General features: G+C 38.7%; 1 protein-coding gene across 4 annotated transcripts in view; it reads left to right on the top strand.

The window, feature by feature from the left end:
- The window catches only part of LOC124155636 (cytoplasmic polyadenylation element-binding protein 4-like), a 559,373-nt gene that overhangs the window by 524,715 nt on the left and 8,747 nt on the right, over nt 1-25,911 (top strand). The window contains exons 1-8 of one of the 4 annotated variants that reach the window (XM_046529636.1): nt 5,854-6,086; nt 12,132-12,182; nt 15,733-16,118; nt 18,831-18,996; nt 20,188-20,300; nt 22,844-23,054; nt 24,379-24,560; nt 25,189-25,299. In XM_046529636.1, the coding sequence (XP_046385592.1) occupies nt 6,038-6,086; nt 12,132-12,182; nt 15,733-16,118; nt 18,831-18,996; nt 20,188-20,300; nt 22,844-23,054; nt 24,379-24,560; nt 25,189-25,299 (1,269 nt within the window). In that variant the 5' untranslated portion in view covers nt 5,854-6,037. Of the gene's footprint in view, nt 1-5,853; nt 6,087-12,131; nt 12,183-15,732; nt 16,119-18,830; nt 18,997-20,187; nt 20,301-22,843; nt 23,055-24,378; nt 24,561-25,188; nt 25,300-25,911 lie in introns of those variants that run through there. The other 3 variants (XM_046529637.1, XM_046529633.1, XM_046529634.1) reach the window with 3 other exon arrangements.

Consider the following 25,911-nt stretch of genomic DNA (forward strand, 5'->3'; position numbering starts at 1 on the left):
GGTAATAGGTGCTTATGACATGAATAAAAGCACAAATAAAGACATGCTCAGTATATCCAGCTCCTAAGACTGCATGTAGCCATCAAAAACACTCAACCCCTCCAAGAAACGAAACCTTGGAATCATCCAGCCATCGACTATGCCAAACATGAATTACACACAGGGGACTTTTTCAATGGAACACTATCGAGATACCACTTGCCAATGATTTTGGTTTCATGCAAAAAATTTGTATGAAACGATATACGATAAATAGAATATGAGAGGTCTCCTCTTTGGTGTAATAGGCTTAGGAAAATTCGCGACGTCGATAATCGTCAGAACATCAGTAGGCTTTTAATTTATTCCAGCCTTCCTTCCGAGCGGATTCAAATTTTGATTCGTATAAGTGCACCTGTGGCAAGGAAAACGAAGATAACTCGCACGAAAATGTTTTCATAATGAATAAATGGCTAAATAATTACGTGCATGTACTGTATGTTGCCTTTCCCTTGGGCTACAACCTTGTCGCGGTGGAAAGGCTTGCGCGTTCCTAATACCCCTAGAGCTGCACTGGCGGGATTAATTCTAAATTATTCCCAGTAGGGCCACCCATGCCAGATAGGTCGACGGGTAGGAGCCAGACGAAAGGTAGTCCACGTGACGGTGTCACGTGAAAAACACAGTTGGAATGGAAGTGGGAAACCCTACCAACTATCTTTTCCCTGAACACATGGAGTACAACCAAATGAGCCTCGGAATCTCATCGACCGGGACCCGTCCGCAAAGGGCGGGTGTCGGGCACGGCAGCGAGGTCGGCAAGGTCCTCGGGGTCGTCAACATGCGAAATCCTTGCAGAGACTTATCATCATCACCAGCAGCAGCAGCAATGAAGAGAGAAGAAGGCCAAGAAGATGGAGAAGAAGAAGTCGGCTATAAATGTCGGGACGTGGAATGTGAGGACAATCATGAGGGCATGGAAGCTAGAAAATATGAAAAGGGAAATGGATAAAGGGAGGATAGATATCTTAGGATTATGCGAGGTGAGGTGGAGGGATGGGGGGGACTATTGGAGTGATGGGTATAGGGTTATATATAGTGGTGGGGGGTAAGCCAGCGAGGGGTAGCTTTATTAGTATTAAACAGTAAGATGGCTAAGCGTATGGTAGGTATATATCAGGTAAGCGATAGGATTCTGGTGATAGAAATTGAGGCGCGGCCCACCGACCTTGTGGTGGTCCAAGTTTACATGCCCACTAGCAATCATAGGGAGGAAGAAGTAGATGAGGTGTATGAAAAGCTCGAGGAAATAATTAGAGAAACCCCGTGTAAGAAAAATTTGGTAGTGATGGGGGACTGGAACGCTTTAGTCGGGGAAGGGAGGGATGGAAGCGAAGTAGGAGAATTTGGATTGGGAATACGGTACGACAGGGGAGAGAAAGCAGCAGAATTTTGCAGGAGAAACAAGTTATTCATCACAAACACGTGGTTCAATCATCATAAAGGGCGAAGGTACACATGGAAAAGTCCAAGGGATGTAGGGAGATATCAAATACACTACATTATGGTAAGACAGAGGTTTATGAATAGTGTGAAAAACTCGCGTAGCTTCCCAGCAGCAGATGCAGATGCAGACCACAACCTAGTACTTATAAAATGTAACGTAAGATTCAAAAGACTTATGTACTAAAGTTAGAAAGGCGAAGAAATGGAACGTAGAACACCTGAAGGGGAGGATATCAGGAACAAGTGTACATTAGTATACGGGAGACTGGAAGTACACAGACTGAAGAGGAAGGGTGGGATAATATTAAAACGGGAATAGTCAATGCGGCGGAGAAGTTAATTGGCTACGTTGACAGCAGAAGGATAAAGAAGCCGTGGATAACGGAGAACATGATAAGGGAAATGGAGAAGAGGAGGAAGTGGAAGAACGTGGACACAGAACAGGGCAAAAGAATGTATAGGGAACTGAATAATCAATTACTACGTGAAACTAAGAGGGCAAGGGAGGATTGGTGGAAAAGACAGTTTGAGGAAATGGAAAAGTTCCAGAGGGATGGAGAAGTAGGCGCGTTGTACGCCAAAGTTAAGTCGCTATCGGACGGTAAAACAGGAGAAGCCATGTCTAAAAGTAAGGCTAAAGATGGAAGGATGCTAACCGAGCAGGAAGATGTACAGAGTAGATGGAAAGAATACGTGGAGGATCTCTATGAAGGAAGGAACAGACCGGAGAGATTGACTTTAGAGGATGAAAGTGAACTGGGGGAGGATCATTTTGGGCCGGGGATATTAGATTCGGAAATAGAGAAAGCACTTCGTGATATGAAGGCTAGTAAAGCAGTGGGCGTGGACAATATCCCGTGTGAGCTTCAGGAGAATCTAGGGAAGGAAGGTAAGAAAAGGTTTTTCAAACTAGTACGCAGGATATATGAGGAGGGATGTTGGCCGTAGGATTTCGTGAAGACGGTTTTAATTCCGCTACCGAAAAAGAAGAAAGCTGTGGAATGCGGAGATTACAGGACTACCACCTTAATATCGCATGCGACGAAAGTGGTGATATTGAACAGACGAATGGAGGCGAGGGCAAACGACTGTTTGGGCGAAGATCTGTTTGGTTTTAGGAAAGGGAAGTCAACTCGTGATGCAATAGCGATAATAAGGTCCCTGGTGGAGAGGAACCTAGAATATGACCAGGACGTATATGCCTGTTCCGTGGATTTTGAAGAAGCGTTTGATAGCTTGAACTGGATAGAGTTAATGGAAATCCTCAAGAGAATAAGTGTATATTGGAGGGATAGACGACTAATTTGTAATCTGTATATGGCCCAGACTGCGCAAGTGTGGGTAGCGGACGGAGAACCTGGGTGGGTAAGCATTGGCCGAGGTGTGAGGCAAGGCTGTCCTCTATCGCCGCGTATGCCTACTTTTTATCGTATGCGCTGAGGAGATGGTAAGAGAAGCGAGGGATGAGTTAGAAGCTGGAGTAAAAGTGGGAGGAATGATGTCCAAATAAGTGAGATTCGCGGATGATCAGGCGTTGATTAGCCAGTCAGCGAGGAGGCTTCAGGCTCTAGTGAATGCGTTATACGAGCGTTGCGAGGAGTATGGGATGAGGATTAATCGCAAGAAAACTAAGTTTATGCGGTTTTGTAAAGCATCACGAGCGAGGAGTGTGAGACTTAAGATAAAGGTGGGTGGTGAATAATTTGAGCAGGTTGAGCAGTTCAACTATTTAGGCAGTACGTTAGAGGTAAACGGATACGGTAGTAAGGACATTAGGAAGAGAATTGCATTAGCAAAGGAGACGTTCGTGAATAGGAAGGAAATTCTGAGAGGATTGTTGTATAAGAGTTTAAAGAAAAGGTTAGTGAAGAGTTTGATCTGGAGTGTTGCGCTTTACGGTGCGGAAACGTGGACATTGAGGAAAGGAGACGAGAGATGATTCGAGGCATTCGAGGTGTGGGTATGGAGAAGGTGAAATGGACGGAGAGGAAAAGGAACGACGAAGAGCTGGATATGGTTGGCAAGGAGAGGCAGCTTTTAGATGAGATACGGGGGAGACAGAATTTATGAATGGAGCGAATAATTAGCGGAGAGGGGTGTTGAAAAGGGTGTTAGAGGGAATGTTGGGGAAACGAGGTAGGGGAAGGAAAAGAATACAGTAGGGTTTTTAGAAAAATTGAAAGGAAGTAGGCCTTACAGTGAATTGAAGAAGGCAGCGCTGGAAGGATAGGGAGTCTCCCAAATCACTTCATTAGTACTCCATGGAAACCTACCTCAATCTTAATAGTTATAAACTGTATGTTGACTATTATATTAATTAAGGAAGGTTTCGCTGTTTATAAATCGCATGTAATTACAAGGTGTAAAATCCAGCATGAATTCGAATACAATTATCTGCAAACATTCGTTACCAATAACGTAGTTCCAAAAGGGACATACTTAAATATTACATTATTTCAGTAAGTCTTTCATAAAAACTGGTATCATTGATTCCATTGCACGTAAAAGTTCCTCATGGTATTTCAAACGTGAAAGCACTTATATGGTTACAAGTATAACTTTCAAGGACACTTACAAGTATAACTTGCACGCGACAAAATAATAACAACTAACCACATTCCATCATGTGAATAGGTTGCGTATTCTGATGTTTATTGTTTGAATTAATCACTTGAATGTATCTCGGGTTACTTGTATTAGTTTTACGACATAATGAACGTTTTAAAACACACCAATGCCACAAATAACCTTATAAACATGAAAAACTCTCAACAATAGCAGGAATTATTATGCACTCTTTTCTGTTTACATTACGTACAACGTAAGACTGAGTACCAAAGGTATTAAACTTTGAAATAAATCACAGCCTTTCATCAACTTAAGCCGAAACTAAGTAAAAACTTGATTTTCACATGAATACTTATCCAATACACTGAATTAAATCAACTTCTAACTCACCTCACAAATTGTGGAAGACGGCTATGGTTGCCACTTATCCATCCCGAAAATTTGTAACCATTTCGCCCTTACCTCAGGATTACAAGGAAAAACAAAAACACGGAACCCATCCCTGCAACTAATGGAACAGCTTGGTGCAGAAGAACCACCCATCTCTCTTATTAATCAATTACAAAAATGGAAAAAACTGCACCTACTTGACGTTACACCTATGCTACAACACAGCCCGCCATTGATGTTTTGACCAACAATGGCGGATTGCGACGACTCAACTTCGTAGTTATTATATGGCAATATAGAGGACTCTGGTCTAGAGTTTGAACAATCCAATTGTTACTTACGACAACGTGTTATGTATATAATGGGAGACCTATTATCACTCAAGTACCTACGTGGACAAATTCATTGTTTTTTTTTTTTTGCTTTGATAAAATGAACAGAATGCTATCATTGTCGTGACGGGGTCGTAATAAATCCTTCTATTTTTTGCCTTTCATTGTCATTTATAATCTCTTTATTCATCCAATGGGAAATAAATTATAACCCTAAACCAAAGTTTACACATACTCTCGCTCCGAGAAAACAAAGGAAATTTTTCTATTTATTCGTGGCGTAGTCGAAGTAAAACCGTCAGTAAGTATTTGTAATAGTTGTTACCTTGGTAGCATCGAAAATTCTTTTCACACGTTGGCTAACCTATCGTCGCTCATGTATTTTGGCACACATAGAAAATTTTCTTTCGCGTAGAGTAGATGTAGCTAGTTATTTGGTGGGGTAGTCATTCAACCTTCAGATTATGTGATATTCTTGTAATTTTTGTATCGAACTTTTCAAATTTGTGCTATCGGAAACCTATTAACAAAATCAACAATTCATTCCTTTTACCTTGATCCAATGAAAGGAATATTTGCAAATCATATTAGTGTAGTCATTAGGTGTAGTCATAATATTTCGTATGCAAATAATAATATGTAATAATATAATAGTCAGATTATATGACATACTTGTGATTTTTGTATCGAACTTTTTCACTTGCACCACCGGAATCGGAAACCCTTAATCAAAATGAATATTTTATTTCTTTCACTTTGATCGAATGAGAGCAATATTTACCAATTTTATTCCTGGTGTAGTTATGATAAACCCTTAAGAACTTGTGCCATTCGTTGTCATACACGTATCGGCAATTCATTTAATACAATGGGAAACCCATTAGCCGTTATGCATAACGATTGTTTCGCGTCGCTGTATTATCGCCCCCTCGCTCCTCGGTTCGCATCATATCCTCTCCCCCACCCCGCCCCCACCCCCTCACTTTCTCTCCCACACTTTCTCTGTAGGCGAGGGGGGGGGAGGCGTAGTGGTTGACGGAGGGAGGCTCTCGCACACAACAGTCGACGTCAGGCGGTCGCGTCGCTCGGTCAGTTCGTCAGAGTGAGTCGCTGCTCGGGTCGTTCCCCTCACTATATCGCGTAACTTCCCCCCCGGAAAACCCTCTTTCCCCCCTTCGCTCGGCGCGCGACGGCTCCCCCGGCGTTGTATCGTGTGTGTGTGTCTGTGCTTCCCCGGCTTCATCCCAGCGGTGTTTTCCGTCATGTTCCGTGCTCTTCGGGCGGCACCCCCCTCGCCATGGCTGGAAGAAGGTGAGCGTGTGTTTGGGGAAACATCAACCTCACGAGGCCCTTCTTTTGGTGGAGCAAAGTGGAGTAGTCCTCTGTGTGGAATGAAAACTTGTGCGTACGTGGAGCCTATTCGGGCTATCCTGCGGCTATCAATCGGTGCATTTTTGCTTACAATGCGAGGGTCGTGTCGTACAGCGTCCTCAGGTCATAATGATTGAGTGGTCGGTGATGTTGGTGTTGTCGACAGTTCTCTGAGTGCTCAAGGAATTGAGTTGTTTATGTGGCCAGAATGGCGGTGTACTTACGTAACTAAATAGTCTGAAACCTCTCTCTCAAAGGAAATTGGTCCTGGGAAAATATGTCCCTTGGGACAGAGGTGCCCTCCAGCAAGAGGCGACCTCGAGGAAGAGATTCCCGTTAACGGAGGTGTCACTCTAAATAACTTCGTAATTTTCTGCCATTAAGTCCCTTGGTATCTCCTCTTCTGGTTTAAGCGTCCGAGCGTCATGTTCTAGAGGAGCTAACTATCTCTGATGGCCATTGATGGTAGTTGGTTGCCTTCTCAAAATGAGGGTCGGAAGTTGTAATCGTTTGGGGCTTAATAAAATCCTCGGGAGGAGAATAATCAAGGAATGTATACATTACGCATGACTTCCAATTGCTATAAATTGCAACTTTCGATCATTGCGTTCAACATAATGTTGGCTTACCAGCTGAGGGCCATACTAGTGACAATTTCTACGCTGCGACCTCCGGAGGTCTTTTTGAGTGCTATTTGGAAAGCCTTACGTGGATGTGGTGTCTGCTTAACTTCGGCTTTTTGGCTCAAGATCTATTACTGATAGGTCTGGTTCCAATGCTGGTTGTAGTTGAGGTTTAAAATGAGCACTCAGTTACATCTCGACTTCCTTGTGATAAGCGTCTTTTACCTTTGGATGCTATCGTATACTGCATAATCCTTCTTCTGTCACTCCTTCCTCTAACTTTCAGTCATTGTTTCTCCGTCTGTCAATAATGCTGGAACTGAATTTTTATATTGTATCGTCGTATCTGTTTTGTATAGATGGGGAGTCATATCAACAGTCCATTATCTTCGCCGGTGACTGCCATTCCCTTAAAATATTGTCCTCTGCTATCATCTACTGTCCTCTCTTCGTTATTGCCTGTTGTATAGAACAACTTGCAGGTTACGGCTTACGCCGGGCTTTCCGCAGCCCTTTGTCCATCCCTGACTGTGCTATTGTATCTTTTCCAATCCAAATACATGCCCCTTTGTCTCAGATTATCTCTACTCAGGGTCACCTTTTATATTTCTCGGAAAAGAAAGATTTTGAAAGTGAGTTCAAGTTGTTTTATCAAGAGCAACTAACGTCCTGGCTAGGACGCGAGAGAATCCTGTTGAAATTGTTAAAATTTATTGGGGATGTATCGGAGTCGAATTTAATCTGCAAATCGGGAGGAGACTCAGGGGAGCGTAGGCAATATACCATTCACAATTAGGGGCTAAATGAAAAGCTTAGGCCTTCCGAGTGTAAAAATTAATATTTTTAATATAAATTTCGTTTTTTTTTCTTGTGGGAGTTTTCTACTTGAGAGTGAATCCGACTCCTCGTCTGTACTAAACGCCTAGTTTCATACTGCTGGATCTTATTACTTATATCCGGCAGAAAACACTTATACTCTCTCTGATTTTGGGGGGACTTCCCACTCCTTCCCCTGAACCCACCGCTGCTGAGCCAAGGTTTTTAATCGTAGGCCACCGGTAGTTGTTCCTAGTCTACCACACTGCCGTGTCTTCTGGAGCGATTCACAGCGTCGCTCATGCGGGAAGCCGGCTGTGAAGTACACGTGTGTTGTTCCCCCCTCCCCTCTCCGCGCATCGAAAATATCCCAGCCCACACCTCACGTGCACACGTGGTCGCCGATTGCGGGTGGGAGGTGCCACATGCGCGCCTCGCTCGCCCCCCACTCATCTCAACTCTTGTCAACAAATTATGTCTTTCCTATTTCAAGTCGTTTCTTATCCGCTACGCAGAACTGTCCCCTTCAGCGTGTGCAATTTTTTATCCAAGCACTAGGCACTAAAATTTTTACGAATTTTACTAAATTTAGCCCACGCGTCAAAATATTTTGTATGTTTTGTTTAATGTAAACCACGTTTTTATAAATTCAACCTTTTTGCCCCATAACGTGGACCCAAACGCAAAATTTGATTCCGCTCCAAACGCCGCCTTGTGGAGTTTCAATATTAAAATATTCGAGATGGAGAAGAGTCTGATTTTCTTGTATGTTTACATCGTGTCATCACTCTGATTGTATCCTGTACCTCACTCCCTAATCGGATTCTTAAATTATTTTCCGACGCATGCGTTTTATTAGATCCAACTTGTAGGTAAATAGTTACTCACCCTGATTCTGCGTGGAGCCGCACCATTGCTAGAAAAAAAAATCGGTAAGGGGGGGGGGGGGGTGAGTGGAGGTAGATCACTGGGGTCTTATTTGGAAGGGGTCACTTCGTATCTCCCAAGCTCTTGGGGTGGGAGAGGTTGGAACCCTCTGGCTTCTCTTGATCGCTGCAGTGTGGAGCATAATTTATCCTTTTCACCATAGATTTCTCGTCCATCAATATGCCATCCGTAAAGATGGCTGCTAGTACCTTTATGTTGTTGCATAATACTTTTTTCTCTCTATATCAATTCTTGGCATCGTATTTACCATACACCCTATGATATCTTGTTTACTCTGACTCATTTCCTACTTATCCGCCTAAGGATTTTAGAGTGTTTGGCTTTTGCCAAGCAACTCGTGTCCCAATCGGATTATCTGTTGTTTACTGACGCGTTCGTCCTTTTTATAAATATTTATTTACCCTGATTCACTGTGAGGGGCCTAATTTTTCCAGTCCTACACAGAGTGGTTTTCCATTGTAGTTTTCCATTCATGTGGCTGTGGCCGTCCACCGTTTTGATGCTGCGACGTTTGTTTATTATTTTCTCAACTCCTGTAATTGAAAATTTCCCATTTACTCCAAGTCATGACATACCTATTCACTCCAATTTATAGCGCCTTAATTCTTTTTTCTCACAAAATAATCGAATTTAAATTTATTTTCCGACACTTCCGTTCCGTGGCGTCCAATCCATGAAAATTTACTTACACCGATTCTGTGAATGGCATATGCTTTTCTTTCTTGGATAAAATCTGAGAATTTGTGTCCATTCCAGCCTTTCCTTCGTTAATCACCGTGGTTAACCAGTGGTTCTTTAATTATAAAACTTGTTTCTTTAGTACTCAGCTTTTTCCCTTTCGTCAACACCGCCTATTTTCTGACGCGCATGCTTTGAAATTGGTGAGCAAGATTGCAGTTGGCTGTTATTGTTCAACACGGGTTTTGTTACATTCTTAAGGTGATTTAATTCATGCAAAAATCCCTTCCGCACTACTAATGGATAAATGCAGTTTGTAAATAAAGAGTTCCCTGGGAGTGATCCAAAATTGAAAGATAGAAATATCAAAACGGTTCGCTAAAATTTCGAACAAGCAGATTCGGCAGGTACAGGCAAGGTCCCCTTTCAGCCTCGCGGTGGTGACTTAGTTCTGTAGATTGATTTATAGATCTTCCTAATTGACTCAGATATGTTCGAGATATTGTTTCACTCAAAAATATTACTAATCTCAATTTTTTCCATGACTATAATTATAAATGTCCCTACATACAGCTATGGATATCCACCATAGAAAGATAAACTTCTGTTAGGAGGTTGCAGATTTTTGATCTAGCTCTGAAATTAGAATTCTCCCTTGAAACGGAAATTTTTCATAAAAGCTTTCATTTAGTTATAATTTATCTATTAATTTTTAATTTCAATATTTTTAAAAGTATTTTTGCTACCTTATTCATTCATTACTTCCATCCTTTCTCATGAAGGTGATGCCTTTAGCTATGCAAATTATGACCAACTTGACTTTGTAGAAAATTTTTGCGAGAGAGATTTTTAATGTTAGTAATGCTAATTAAATTTTTAAGAGAAAGATTATAATATGTTAGATGCCGCAGTTTTTTGCTGAGGCATCTATAACTCTGCACTTGCTGCAGTCAGTATGGAATGGCATGTATAGGAAGCCTATGTGACTTTATTTATATGTGTCCATTTTTAGTCACTTTCAGTATTTTCACCCAAATTTCTCCATGGTTGGACTGACCGGCGTGATTCGAAAATTATTTCATGGAAATCTTCCTTAATCAGTGTAATACTGCAATAACAATAGTCCCTACTTTGTACAGCCAAGTTTGGTGGGATTTTTCTTTTGCCTGTGGGACCTTTGCCTGTGTAGAGTGTCATACAATTTGAGTAAGGCAACTCACAACATGAACACTATAACATATATTTATAATAAAACATTGGTTTGGTAAATATTGTAGGATCAATTGAGTAATCTCCTTTTGATAGTCATTGGCAGCGTACTGACGATGGGGGTTGAGAGTGGATGGTCGAACTCAAGCTTTGCTTTCTCCACGATCCTCCAAAATTTAGTTGTTTCTGTTTTTACTGCAGGAATTGTATAACTTTTAAAAACTTGGTAAAAAGCAGTAATGAAAGTAAATTGTGAAGCAAACCAATCTAAATAGCAGGCAGCAAGCCCACACCTTATGTTGTAGGTGGATCAAGGGATTCAACCCAATGCCAGCCTGTTAACCCCCATTTTTTTGGAAGGTACAATCTTGGGTGAACCCCCAATAAAATTTCAAGCGACAACCATGATAGGTTTTCAGTGATGACTCTAGTAATGATTATTTCTATAGCAAAGGAAGCATGCTCAAAGTGAAGAAAGCTGAGCAGCTGATTGGGTCAGCAATATTTTCATTTCTATGGCCCACATATTTAAAAAGACTTGACGTCTTCGGGTGAAATTATTACTTCAGATTTTGTGATAAGCAAAGAATTTCTGGACTCAATCTAATTTGTACATTCTTTCAATTGTCATTGTGAGACTACCTACTCACTATCTTTTATGGATGCATTAATCCCTTTTGAGCAGTCATATGTTCTTTCTTTTTATCCCTACTTACTCGTTTAAATTAATTTTATTATCTTGAATATTTCAAGGCCTGTTTACATGATACATTAACACGTACGAGTTAATGTACGTTTGCGTGAATGATTTTTGTGGACCTGAACGGAACATGTACGAATGCATGAACCAAATTAGAACAGTGTGTATGTGTGTACATTAGTATTTTCTGTGCATGCATTCGCACAAGTTGGGTGGTTACATGGTACATTTTGGCGTTCATTCTTGCGTTCATACATTTAGACATTAACCCGTATGTGTTGATGTACCGTGTAAACAGGCCTTCAGAGTATAAAGAGTACAACTTTTTCATTGTTTTCCTGTATCTCATGCATAAAATTTTTCAGCTGAGTTGTTGACATTTTCAAATTTGAGATTCTACCTGATGTTGAGGGTCTATTCTATGTGCCCTAAAAATTTTAAGATTATAGCACAAGTTTATGTGAGTATTTGTTGCAAAAAATACCTGTCGAGCATAAGTGATGCATCATCTATGAGTGTAAAATAAATATTGCTGAAAGCATATTTTTCTATGTGCAGCAATACATTTACAACCAGTTTGATGAGAATTTGGTGCAAAAGAGGGTAGTTAACTCACCAAACCATGGATAATTAGGTGCTCTTTCTTATTGAATTCTGTAAATTTCTGATCCTGTAAGTCATCTGTAGTCACCTACAAGGCTTGAAGTTTTCTTTCACCCTTTACTCTTGTATTACTGAGTTACTGAGTTTTCTCCCATGGCTGTTGACCCAGCAAAGTCCATCACCAAGGAGCTCTCTAGTTTCTCATAGAACTTCATCCTTTCTTGTCACAACAAATTCCTGGCACTCTCCCACCAACTGGCCTTGCCAAGGGTTGGTTTACAAATCAAGTCACTGTAATCACCATCTCTCAGCTTCTCCTTTATGTTAATGATTATTTTGGCTGTGGTGAAATTTTTTTATGTTTATAACCACGAAAGAAAGAACTGACTCATTTTTTAATCTTTCCAGGATTTATCAACTGTAACACCAATGCCTTGCAGTCTTTGGCTCAGCTTCATGGTAAGTTGATTCATTCATTCAACACTTAGAATTTTATGCTAATTCCCCATCTTCTTTGACGAGTTTAGCTGGAGAGATGCTTACCCTCTTAGCGGCTCTTTTATTCCAAGACTAAGTCTTTCCCATTTGATCTATTTCTTTGATTTCATTTGATTTAATTATTCCCTAAATGCTCTCAAAATAAGTCTTTAAATCAAGATGCGAATTGTGATTGAAATTAATCTTATATCAATTTCTTTTTAATGCCTGCTTGTACAAAGTATTGTATCAACATAAGAGAGGAATGATATTTAAATAGGATGCTGCATGAGTTCATGCCAAATAATTCATCATTGTAGTCCAAAAATAATCACAGTGAGTTAGAGTGTGTTAGGGCAGCTCTCACTTAAAAATATTTTCAGAATTGATTACTGTTTGAGTGTTAGCTGGAGTTGGGTCAGTAAGATATTTTGATGAACAAGTAATGCCAGTATTAATACTTTAAAATACCAATAGAGCTTTATGCAGGGAATGGTTGGAATGTAATATGTATACCAGAATTGCTTTCGATTGCCAATTGGTGGTGGATCAGGGGCTGCTTTCATTCATCATCATCTCTTGTGGGACCACCCTCCCAACGCCCTGTCTCCCCAACGACCCCAGAGTGGCTGTGGGACAGGATATCCTCATTCCCTAGCCTCCCCCAACCTTTCAATCCACCTGCTGCCATCCCCCTCCCCTCTCCAACTCCTCTCCTTCCTCATCAACTGTGCACCTCACTCCCAACCACCCATCACGTCACTGAGGGTCGGATGCTCACTTCTGGAAAACTAGGAAAGTCTGGTTATTCACTGTATCTGGAAAGTCAACTCCGAATTATGGCAATCTGTGCGAATGTATGGAAGGCGAGGCCAGAATAACTAAAATATACTGATAGTTGGGAACACAATGAATGTGGCCATTATGTGACATTTAACTTTATAATGTGGGAAATGTTTAGGATACATTCGCATGTACATATTATAATGCATTGTAATATGTATAATAGTATTATAATTCAGGGGAATTTTTTTCTGTGATAGTATGTCCATATTTAAGTGGCCAACCTGACTCTGATACAAGTGTTTCTTTTGTCTGTTGATATTTTAATGAATGCATACTATCAGAATCAATGGTGAATCCAGAGGGAGGTGTTTTCCTTCTCGTTTCTCAGGGGAAAAGATTTTTGCTAAGGCTAATTTTCAATGCTTACTTTAAATCTAAATGGCATCAATAGATGATATACCCATTTCTCTCTCAAATAGAGCTGTTTAAAGCACATATAATATTTGCCTCACAGAAAACCTATTACTTTTCATACCAGAATTCATGCTTGCGTTCACCTCAATTGCTTTTCCCATTTCTCTTCTTATTTTCCAAAAATAATTGTCAGGACATGGAAAGAGATCTTGATCATTAAATAGGCTGTCTTGGTGGAGGTCCAATAGGCAGATGATGAAGAGTGGAAGTTACGAATAGTCATTATGAAGTATGAAGAGATGTACTCATAATTTGTATCTCAATTTGTTGATTCATGTTGCCTTTGTGTGTGGGGCCTGCTTCTATCAATTTCTATCAGGGATGCTGACTTTCAAAAATATTGTGGGGACCCAAACCAGGGAAATTTTATAAGTAGTGAGTTTTAAGTTTTTTTTAAGCATTTTAGAAGAGTCATATGATCAACGTTAGAACTCTGATAGCTCGAATCTCGATATTTGGACACTCCGGGGAAAATCGACAAGCCTGACACATTTTTTCCTCACACCCATAACGAATTTTTGAGGGGACTTTGGGCCCCCTCAGGGTCCATGGAGTCAGTGCCTCTGATTACTATTAGTCTAGCTCTTCAAGTGCTTTTCATCAGTAAATAACTTTAAATGTTATAGTTATGTGGATTGCATCAAATTGTATATTCTTTATATCAGTCAGTTTTTAATATTCATAAATATGATCAGGAGAGATTGAATCCGAACAATAATGAAGTAATAATTGGACTAACTATTTAATTAAACAATGAAGGATTAGAAAAAATTTCCGGAAGTGACATTTTAGCTATTGTTTTTATATTTATGGAAAGAGTTTTTTGGAGGCCTTTAAAGGTAGAGTATACATGAGTACATCCTACAGCAATTTTATGTTATATGAATATGCAAAGGAGTCGAAATGAAGTAGAAAGGTATAAGTAATGATACGAAAAAAGTAATTGATAGTGGAATTTTATAAGCTCGAGGAGAGTAGGAAAATAATGGAAATTACAGATTCTGAAGGATAACCGGATTCTGAAAAATGAATGAGTTATATAAAGGGCATTTTTGTGAAAAATTAAAATTAATGATATATGGCTCACAGCAACTTGATTTTTGGTTAATGTAATAGTCATTAAAACACCTGGCATAATTTAAATTCTAAATATTATAATCGCTAAAAATATTTTAAATATAAATTATTTAAATAAATTTTTAAAATTATTTTATTAATATTAAATTCTGTTTTAGATTATTTGAACTGAAAAATTTGTGATTTTATGAACTTGTTTAATCATCCAATTATTAATTGAACCAATTACTAAACATATCCATTAAATATTTTGCGAAAAATTAGTGCAACCCTTTTCCTGCAAGTTGGCTGTAATTTAAGTGTGTGATAAAATTGCCTACTCCCTATTTCCATTCTTGTTTTTAATGCTATATTTTTTGGAGTTTTTGTTTCATGTAAATTTTTGCCACCAGATGATCAAGAGCACTCCCAAAAATGCCGTACCATCGCATATAATGAAATGGTTGTAAGCAAATATTGGCTGTAGCATTAAGACATGATGGTAGTAGGTAAGGTTGGCAGCTTCATCCCACCCTTCTTTAAATGTACTGGCAGGAAAAGGGTTAACACTTTGAAGCCCATGTCCAACCAAAGCTCAGGCTTTGTTTCAAGCCAATAAATTACTGTGAAGTATTCATTTTATGCATTGCTATGCATACAATGAGTCACTATCTCATCCATCAAGGTTTGTTTCCCATAACGAGGGCCTAAATTTTTAGTGAGCGAGTCGGCGTTGGCTTGTGATTTGCAAATTTGTTCGCTTGGTTAAAGATGATGGAAATTGATTTTTTTTCTATTCCAAGGATTAGAGTAAAATTACAGAATTGGTATTATTTTGAAATAGCTCGAGCTCGAAAGGCTGTTGATCTTAAAGTTTTGAGAATGAAAGGGTTTTAATTGGGATACAGAGTGTAAATTTATTTTTGCCCTCGCTGTTAAAAATGAATGTGGATTCCTTAATCACTGTTTTTGAGCTGTCTTCAATCAATGAAATTCAAAGCCATGCAATCGGTTGGCTCCCTTGCTCTCCCCTTGCTTTTCTATTCGGAATGATCTGACATTTTGAACACTGGTCAAAAACCAGTAAATATACTTTTTTTCAATATTTTGCTAGTTCCCTTAAATAACTGGGCTCAGAAATGCCCACAAAAATTGTGCATGGGCTTCAAAGTGTTTCAGTGTTGTGATGACGGAGGAGTTACTCATTTCCCCCAAGAGTTGACCGATGCGTTCCACCGCTTTCCAGGAAAGTCGCCCTTCTTCCCCGGCTTGGACGAGAGCGGAGGGGGCGGAGGACTGCTGGAGGAGACGGGAGGAGGGGGCCCTCCGCACCCGATGGACGGAGGCGGGGGAGGGCACGTGCTCCACGGCCACTCGCCCCAGCAGGGCCCCAACCACCCGGCGTCGCAGCCGCCACCCCCGCACCACGGAGGGGGCCAGCACCACGGAGGAGGTGGTGGTGGAGGGGGTCCCATGCACCCCCATGCTCACCATCCCCACGCCCACCAGCACCATCCGCACCACCCCCACGCCCATCACCACCACCACCATCACCCGCCCCCACCCCCATCCCAGCAGGCTCCTTCGCCTCAGCAGGTGAGGGTTAGTATGAAACTCTCTATCTTTTCCAAACGCTCTCTGCATGCTCTGTTTCTCTGTGTGATTTGTCTCCCTCTCAGTGACGTCAAGTCTTTTTGGGAAGGGATTGACACTATTATTATTACAGTAGATTCCGTTTAATGGTTGCGCCGGTTACTTGGGGCAGCCGCTTAATTGGGACAGATCTTGAAGAACAGAACCCAATAGAGGAATATCCCAGAGTATTCTCCCCTTAATTGGGACAGCATGTCGCTTTATAGGGCCATGAGTCGGCGACATAGACTATACTCGCGACGAAATTAAATTTTTTTGTTTTCAGAATACTATTTTTTTATATTTTCCTCCTTTGATTTATTCTTATCTTTCACAAATGTTCCTATTCTTGCCCTATTTTGAAAGCTCTTGTTGTTATACTATCTGCAAGAAGATAGGACTTTTCTTTAATAGGACTAAGTAAAAGATATAAAAATATTGTTATAATTCTTAAAAATGATACTAAATTAACTAAACTCGCTGATTTATTAATCAAATTAATAGATTAATAAACTTATATTGCATTATAAACATTCTTTAGTCTTCTTTCTATCATTTCAACGTTTGTTTAAGCCCATATACAGGATAGTTTGCCTAATTGGGGCAGCTGCTTAATTGGGGCAAAGAGCACAAGTCCCGATATGTCCCAATTAACCGGAATCTACTGTATCATTATTAAATGCCAGCCTATTTTGTCTGAAATGAAACTGAAGAATGTCCAGGTTTTTTTTGGCAAATTGTTGGTTTGCACTTAAAAAATTTATATAAAGCCTAATTGCATTTTCTGAAGCTAATTTTTTTGTGTGCTCTCAATGCTTATGGTTATGTTTAAGCATGACAGATAATACAAATGGTTAGCAAAAGCTAAATGAAGCACAATAAATTATAAGGCACGATTTTGAGAAAACCTGGCCAATAGGCTTGAGGCATTATAAAGCCAGCCTGGGCCAGCTGGCTGATCTAACATCCCAAGAGGCAGTGGCGGCTGGTGGTAATTTATCTAGGGTGTGCATTAGAGCAGATATAGGATGATTTAATTATATTATGTTAATCCTAATCCATGAGCGTCATATTTCGTCGTAATAGAATACATAGCAAGCAAAACATATCACTGGTACACTCTACCTTTAAAATTGCATGAACAGAAATAATATTAGCATGCATGAAAATAATTATTCTCAACACACCTTTACAAGTGACGGTAGTTGAAATTCATTCTCTTTTCCTTACACCCTATGAGGAAGTAGTGTAGAAAACGGCTATACAGATGGCTCTGTAGACGGACTAGGATCCTGGGCGCAGGTAGTGTAGGTGGCGGCTACACCACTACACTACCTGCTAGTCAGTCACCAAAAACATGCGCGTGCGCATTCGCATGGTTTTGAGTCTGCTCCCCTCGCCCCTTTGAACAGCACATACCCCCCCGCTTACCTCGTCCCGCCAGAGCTCCCTCAAGCAATCGCACAAACCGAAAATGCGCCCGGCATGATGCCACGGGATCGCACACTCGTAGAACGGTGAATTCGAAAAGGAGATAGCTGTAGCGTTCGGAGGCTCATGTTTCTTGCATATGCAGACAGTACTTTTATCCTTCGCGTTGCAAAGGAATAGTTTTCTTTTATAATTTATTCATCTTTGGGTGTGCACTTGCTAACATGCGTATACACACGCGCCGCCACTGCCAAGAGGTACATTCGTATGAAAAATGCCCAATCTAGTGGGTGTGTTTTTTTAAACTCTAGAATATCTTTAATACCTCTTCCCATTCATTGGCTGTGGGAATCGAATTGATTCCTCCTTCAGTTATCTGTATATATGTAATTAGAGGTGGATAATGACTATGATTATATCAGGTGAGATTTGTTCCATCATAAACGAAAAAGATTTTGCAAGTTCCACTAAACAAGTTTATTCACTACACTACACAATTGGTGTCAATGCCATGACATCATTTTCAAATGTATCCTTGCCCTTTTCTGCCGTCCATTATGCCAATGTTATTTTGTGGGAGACACCAGGATTAGGGTAGGGGAAAGAGGCTTGAGGAGTTCCAAGGTGTTGATGTCTCCTTCTCTTTACTAGATTCCTTGGGTCTGGGGATCAGGTCCCAGTGTCTTTTACCTGGTGTTCTCTTGATGTAACAGGGGTGGCCAGGGGAAAGTGGAATGGACAATGAGTTGAGGGGATGTATGATGGAGCCCATATAAATGGAATTGAGAAAAGAGTGGATACACTCGAAAATTATGTGACAGCATTGAAATCTATCATGTTTGGGTCGTGAATAAAGTTTTTAAGCAGAATCTTCGTACTCTCTTTCATTGATTTTAGGTAATGATGTTGTAACATGATTTTACTAAAACTCAAATGACCTCTCCAACTCCAAGAAAAATGGGTGGCAACTTTTGCAATTTTTTACTTTAAATTCATGAGTGAATGGCTGAATGGAGATGATTTATTTTGATGTAACTTTACTTCCACTTCGATCTACCAAATTCTTTAAGTGAGTTGTGATTTTGGATCTGAGTAATAAGTCGAATATCCATTTCCAATAAGTAATAATTTTTACAGGCGCTTAGTTAACCTACCTTGCCAGATGAGAATATTTTTACGTGGTGGTCAATGTTGCCCTTTGTTGGTGTTGGATGTTTCTATTTTTATTGGCTCCTGCTCCTTGTCTTGTAGGTGCAGGTACAGGTGCCGTCGTCCTCGGTGGCGCAACCACCCCCAGCCCCCCCTCCCCCTCTCGGCTCTCCATCGCGATCTTCACCTCACAGCCAAGGCTCAGAAGCTGGGGAGCGATATTCCCGGAAGGTGTTTGTGGGTGGCCTGCCTCCCGACATCGATGAAGGTACTTTCTGCAGTAAACTTTAGTGAAAATCATTAAAGTTGCTCATTAACCTCCTGTGGTGGAAATTACAGTAAAACCTCTTTACATCGTAATGGAGGGGACCAAAATTTTGCCAGTTCGATGCATGGAGGTTCACTATAGAGAGGTTTTAGTGATAGGCACCATTTTTTCATATCCTTCGGAAATGAAAGGCACTGCTGTCTTTTAAACCATAGTATTTATTTAAACACACATGCATGAATTAGTGAACATGTGTTTATTATTTCATAATAACAGAAAGCGAGCGCTACTGCATGATTTTTACCATGATTCGAGAGAAAACAATGTGATCTCTCTTAATTCAATTGTCACTTAAAATGATTTGGATAGTTGGATACCTTTTTTCTTATTTACTGTTAGGAATGCTCTCATATGGAACAAAATGGCTTTAACTAATGGTTAACATGAAAATTACCACATATTAAAGGTGTATAAGAAAAAAAAGGGTGAAACATTTATTGCTGAAAATATCATTCCATGTATGTAATTGCGGGTGCATTAATGGTCTCTAGTTGTCTCGGTACAATTTGCGGAGGTAGTTAGGCTGTCTCGGGGGTGTCTCCTTGGTATGATAAGTGGAGGTTTTACGATATATAGAGGTTCACTGCAAAGAGGTTTGTCTATAAATTTACATGTAAATCTGATGGGACCGTAGGGGTGGTATGAAGTATGGAGGTTTATGATGTAAAGAGGTTCACTACATAGAGGTTTTACTGTATGGTTTTTTTTAATGTGCTCAGTGTATGTCCTTAGGAATTTCATTCAGTGCATTGATTTCCTCTAATATATCTACTCCAATGACCCAATTTGTGCAAAATTCTGAGCTGATGCATGTTTAGAATTGCAGACATTGAGCCTCTATATTGCTTGTGAGGAATTCTTTATTTCAAGGTTTTTTTTTTAAACCTTGATTATTTTTTGCTTAGAAAAGCTGGTTCGTCTTGGAAAAAGAAATTAATCCTTCAACCTTTGCATCTTTCAGATAATCATACATGCTTTAAAGAGTATTGAATACTGGATAAATTGTTTGCATTTGCTTATTTGAGCTGTTTTCTTAATATTTACAATGAATTCATGTGTAATATATTGTTTATTGCATTGATACATTTCAATCTATCCAGATAAAATGTGAGCATCCTTTACACTTTACAGATGAGATCACGGCAAGCTTTCGCCGATTTGGGCCTCTGGTTGTTGATTGGCCTCACAAAGCCGAGAGCAAGTCTTACTTTCCACCCAAAGGTTATGCATTCCTGCTGTTCCAGGTAAGAATGCAATATAGCTTGATTTATTTACATTCTTATATTCACTTTTAAAGTGAGCAAAACCATAAATTTGTCATTTATTCTGGTCAAAAATCCTGATTGATTGAATAATCAATCCATTTCATATTTTATGAGTTTCCTATTGAATTGGTAGATGTTTCCATTTTTCCCTCTGCAACTTATTGTAAGGTGTAACTAAGGTGTGTAGTCTGATGTTTTGTGATAAGTTCTCTGGTGTTTCCTTAAAAAACTGTGTAAGCATTTTTTCCAAGAAAGAGTGAAAAAAATTAAGAATGGCAGCAGAATACGACTTGCACATTGAATTCATTAACTGCTTTACTTTTTTCATAATTATGGAAATACTATTTTTTAACAGGTAGGGTTTAACTACTTTTTTCCCTTAGATTAAAAATGCTGAAAATATTCATGGTGATACAAGTATGAAATACCTATTCAGTTGAGGCCTTGTCATCTTATGTAGATTGAGCCAGGGCACATTTGATTTGACTGAGGTACATGGAAAGTCATATCTTGAGCTACCCATTATTTCATCATTGATTTGAAAACATAATATGTAATCATTAAGTGGATCATCTAGACCCTATGCCCCACCCTGGAGTTGAATATGGCTGCTTGTGACATGACATCATTCGCTGCCCCACTTAGAGGTTTATGAGGCACCCACCAAAGGTGCACTTCTTCGACTTCCAGTGTGGCATCCCTAGCGTCTTACATCATGCTGTTGGAAATGCCAAAGCATTCTACTCATGCATTAGTTGTGTTGGCCTTATGGACTGGCTTGCTGCATTCTATGTGCTTGATGCTGCTAAGAAGTGCATGGCATCAGGGAAAACTGTTGATGTGACAAGGCTGTGTGTGAAGAACTGTGGAAGACTTGTTTGGATTGCAGTAGAATTGTCATGATGCTGCTGCATTCCATAACTGTCTTTCACGGTCATACACATAATTTCTCTCAGAGTTTGGACTTCTTCCCGCTGGAAATGAGAAAGATTTCTCTGCTCACCAACCACAGACTATGTACTACAATCAGATGTCCATCAACAGGCACCTCCAAATACGGTACACCTCCCATTAATGGACACGTTATTAGGTCCCAGCAGTAGATCATTGAATCTTATTGAAATAAAATCTTCAAATAGTGGGCAATCTTGATAACAGACTTTGACAGTGGAAACTGTGTATATTTTTTCCCTAACAATTTCCAATAATGGACCTGCAAGCAGATCCAAAAAATGGGTGGCTCTTGAATTGGGATAAAGGCAAACCTGAAATTACATTTTTGTAGAAGTCAAATAGTAGAAAATAATGTTGGTAAACTCAGTTATCCTGATTTTGAAGGAGGAATGGAAAGAATCAATGTTTGTTTTTTATCTGGTTTTGATTATGGAGATACCAATAACTACTGGAAAACAAATAGCAATTTTTTCATTGGGAATATTTAAACTGAAAGAGTATTTTTTCAATATTTATTGCATAAAAAAATATCAAAAGGTATTAAAAAAACATCATAATTTACTTAGCAATGCAATAGTCATTAAAAAAACCGCTATAATTGCCTGGACAGCAGCCCCCTCTGAATAGCGAACACCTCTCAATAGCGGACAATTTTTGTGGTCACATGCATGTTTAATTATTAATTAAATTTATGCTTTGAAATCATATTTTTATGCAATTTTAAAGGTGTCATAATGGTAACTTTAAGGTAGTAATAATTTTAAATTAAATATAATATCAATGTGTTTCTAATTCAGGATGTATTTATAAATATATATATATGTTTAGTTTTATTTTATTACTACATATTATGTTTAGTTTGGCATTTAATAGTGTGTCCTTTGATGTATATTTATGTTTGATTTTAAAATTATTATTAACTGTCATAGAAAGCCATTTATTCATTCAAATGATAAATGATATATATTGCTGTAGTCTATGGAAATGGTTTAGGGATAGGGCTCATAAGCATGAATTTCATCTCATTTCTTAGATCTTTTAAGTTCATTTCCCTTGAAGTTCTGGTTGGGTGCCAGAATAAAACATCAACTTCACTCTTCCATATGTGGCATTTATTATCTTTTCTTGCCTTTATCACTTCCACTTTTTTCAAATTAACCTTCTGTTTATTGTATCAACTTGCTATACTAAATTCATTTTGACTTCTGTACGATATTCTGTCACTGACTGTGCTCTGACTCTTCTTATTCACCTTCATTCGCCTTTTTGTTTTTATATGATGGCAGCTCAAACCAACATTGTGTGTGAGGTTGGTGACATTAGTTTGATAATGGTGGCAGCTATTTTGCATTCCCCTCAACTACATATAAAGAGGACTACCGCTGCCTTGTTCGTGGCTGAAAATTATCACCTCTACCCTAAAGGTGCACAAAATGTCCAGGAAAAGAGCTTTGTGCTATGGATCTATAAATCTCAGTTTCCCCATCATTTTGCTTTTTAACTGCTTTCATGTGTTCAGGTCTTCTGTGGAATAACTGGAGTTGAAATGAATCCTATTCCTCTTTCAGGATGAGAGTTCAGTCCAGCAGTTGATTGATGCATGTATCCAGGATGAGGACAAGTTGTACCTTTGCGTATCATCTCCAACCATTAAGGATAAACCTGTTCAAATACGTCCTTGGCGTCTGTCTGATGCTGATTTTGTTCTGGATGCTTCAATGCCACTGGATCCCCGCAAGACCGTCTTTGTGGGTGGTGTACCGCGTCCATTGAAGGCTGGTTAGTACCTTCGACTATTCAAATTCACAACCCATTTGCAGTTTTTCAGGGAACTGCATTGCACTTAATAAATAAATTATGTCATCATTATCAAGGCTAAGATTTATATTAGCCTTTAATAATAATAATCTTTATTGTCCAGAGATTGTCCAGATTCGTCAATTTACAATATAATACCGAAATATTTTTACAATTATGATTATCTTTACTAAATGTTTACACGAAATGATTTACAGTAAAAAAAAGTCATTTCAAGTCAGATAAAAGTCATTTTGACATGTCTTGAAAATATTCCTCAGTTGAATAGTACAATTTTTTATTTAACATTTTTTGAACTCTTATGTTTGAAACAGTTAATGCTATTTATGTCTGTATGTTTATTTAATGTTTTGAATATCCGCTTTTCCAACGCAAAGATGAGGACTACCATTCTTATCAGATTGAAATCATGAAAGAAGTACAAAAATATTAGGCTTTCAATGCCTGGAAGTGTACAAGTATTTTGATAAAGAAACCATCCCTAGACTGCATACATTTCTGCGACTGCTCAAAACTAAATATACATGGAAGGCTTCTTTCAGTTTTCCTTTCATAAATTTGAGAGTTGGGGTAGGGATTTATTTATTGGTATCATTGTGCTCAAGTGTTAGCTAGATGTGTAATTTACAAATCTTTCTGTCATTTGAACATTATGATGCCTTGTTGTGCGTAATGATAGTGAATTGGTTGATACTTTTTCAATTTTTCAAAAGGGTAAGGAACTGATTTCATAGTAATAATAATAAAAAAAATATTTCACTATTGGCCGTACATCTGCATAGCTAAAGTCAAAGAAAGAATAAAATATAATCATTTTAGCAATGTATAGTTACATCCAAAAATGCTACATTTTTCACTCTTCACAGGCTAATTTCAATGATTAGCACTCTATGGAACATTGATGATGTTATTGCTCCATATATAGTTATTTAGCAACTTTTAGTGTATGAATTTGAATGGAGATGCAATGTGGAAATAGATTCCAGCTAAGCCCAGTGGCATCCATTTTGTACATATCTCTGCTTTAAATCTGATTTGGAAATGAGGTTTTACATAATGCAGCGAAGGTAAAAACTGAAAATTACTTAAATTTGAGTGAACATTATATTCTGGTTTTATTCTAAATTTATAATGCATATTTTCTCCATGGATGTCCATCTGTATGTTGTCAATGTTATCAAAGTTACAGTCCTAGTTTATAATTTCTTCTTCGGGATAAATTTTCTGCTTTATTTCAGTTTCTTTAATAGTATTTAACTTATCTTTTTCCTCTGAAACATAATAGTTGAGCTTGCAATGATCATGGACCGGCTTTATGGAGGAGTATGCTATGCTGGCATTGACACTGACCCAGAACTGAAGTATCCAAAGGGAGCTGGACGTGTAGCTTTCAGCAATCAGCAGAGCTATATAGCGGCCATCAGTGCTCGGTTTGTTCAGCTGCAGCATGGCGACATTGACAAGCGAGTGAGTAATGCATTGTGTACTGGAAAATCTATTGTGATAGTATAGCTATTATTTTGTGGCTCATATAGTTTTCACTGGGAAGTGTCGCTAGTCAAAATCTTCAAATTTGCCCCTTGCTGATTTGGTAGTGATGAAGTATGCTGTAGTTTTACTTTTTTCAGCAGGTTAAAAATATTCAATGTCGTGAAAAAAAATGATGGACAGTACCTTTAGATGTGCATTCAGCACTTTCACCTATCATTGCAAGAATTTTGCAGTAAAATTCATTGGGAGTAAAATCTTATCATCATACAAGTCAATTTAAAATCTTTTACTTCTGAAGAACCATCTTAATTTGAAGACTAAATAAACAACAAGTTTTTGGCATTGAAACCTGTAATATTTGTGGAGTACTTTAAAGATTTGTCTTCTTCTCAAAAAGTTTGTTATATTTATGAGAGCTGTAAATACTGTACATATTGTCATTGAAATAATCTGAGATGATTATATATTTAAAATTTACTTGTGTAGCATCTTACTCTATGGTAGCATACATTACATAAATGGCAGGTTGGTGAACCTGGATTAGGAAGGAAGTAATGATTAATTATGAGAATTTTCACTTGATTTCTCTTGTTTTACTTTCAAGGTTGAGGTGAAGCCCTATGTTTTGGATGATCAGATGTGCGATGAGTGCCAAGGTCAGCGATGTGGAGGGAAATTTGCTCCTTTCTTCTGTGCAAATGTCACATGCCTCCAGGTCAGTCATTCTTTTCAATCATATATTTGCTGTTTTTTTCTGTCTTCACCATTGCTGAAAGAAATTTTATATTTTATTACATATTTATTAATTGCTTTTATATTTAAAAATAGTCTGTTATGATCTCTCATTACATCGGAAATAGTAGATCTGACTTCTGTAATAGAGATAAAACTTGTGATAATAGTAATACTTTTCATAATTATTCATTAAGGTAATAAAATCTGGTATAGTTCTCATCAAGAGCATTTATTATGGCACCCATAAAAATTATGGTCACAATATTACTCAGAATGAAGGTAAAATGTTCAGAAAAAAAAGCTGGCTGAAGGCGAGAACAATAATTATGAATGTATTGTGCATCCAGTTTTGAATGCATAGTGCACCCATGCAAACTCACTAGCAAGAATTGAACCTAACTAAAAAAGTCTTTGAATTAGGATGAAGCAAGCTTTTCTATGATTGAAATCTAACGTATTTTTACCACTTTACCTGCTCACTATGATGTCCACGATATTTTGTGAAATCAATATTGCTCTTCATTGGGGAAGAAAAATTAAGACTTTAAATTTCGCCTATTTTCTCAATTTTAATATGGTATTTGTCTCGTAT

Source organism: Ischnura elegans, chromosome 3 (genome assembly GCF_921293095.1).
Source record: "Ischnura elegans chromosome 3, ioIscEleg1.1, whole genome shotgun sequence".
NCBI classification, from domain to species: domain Eukaryota; kingdom Metazoa; phylum Arthropoda; class Insecta; order Odonata; family Coenagrionidae; genus Ischnura; species Ischnura elegans.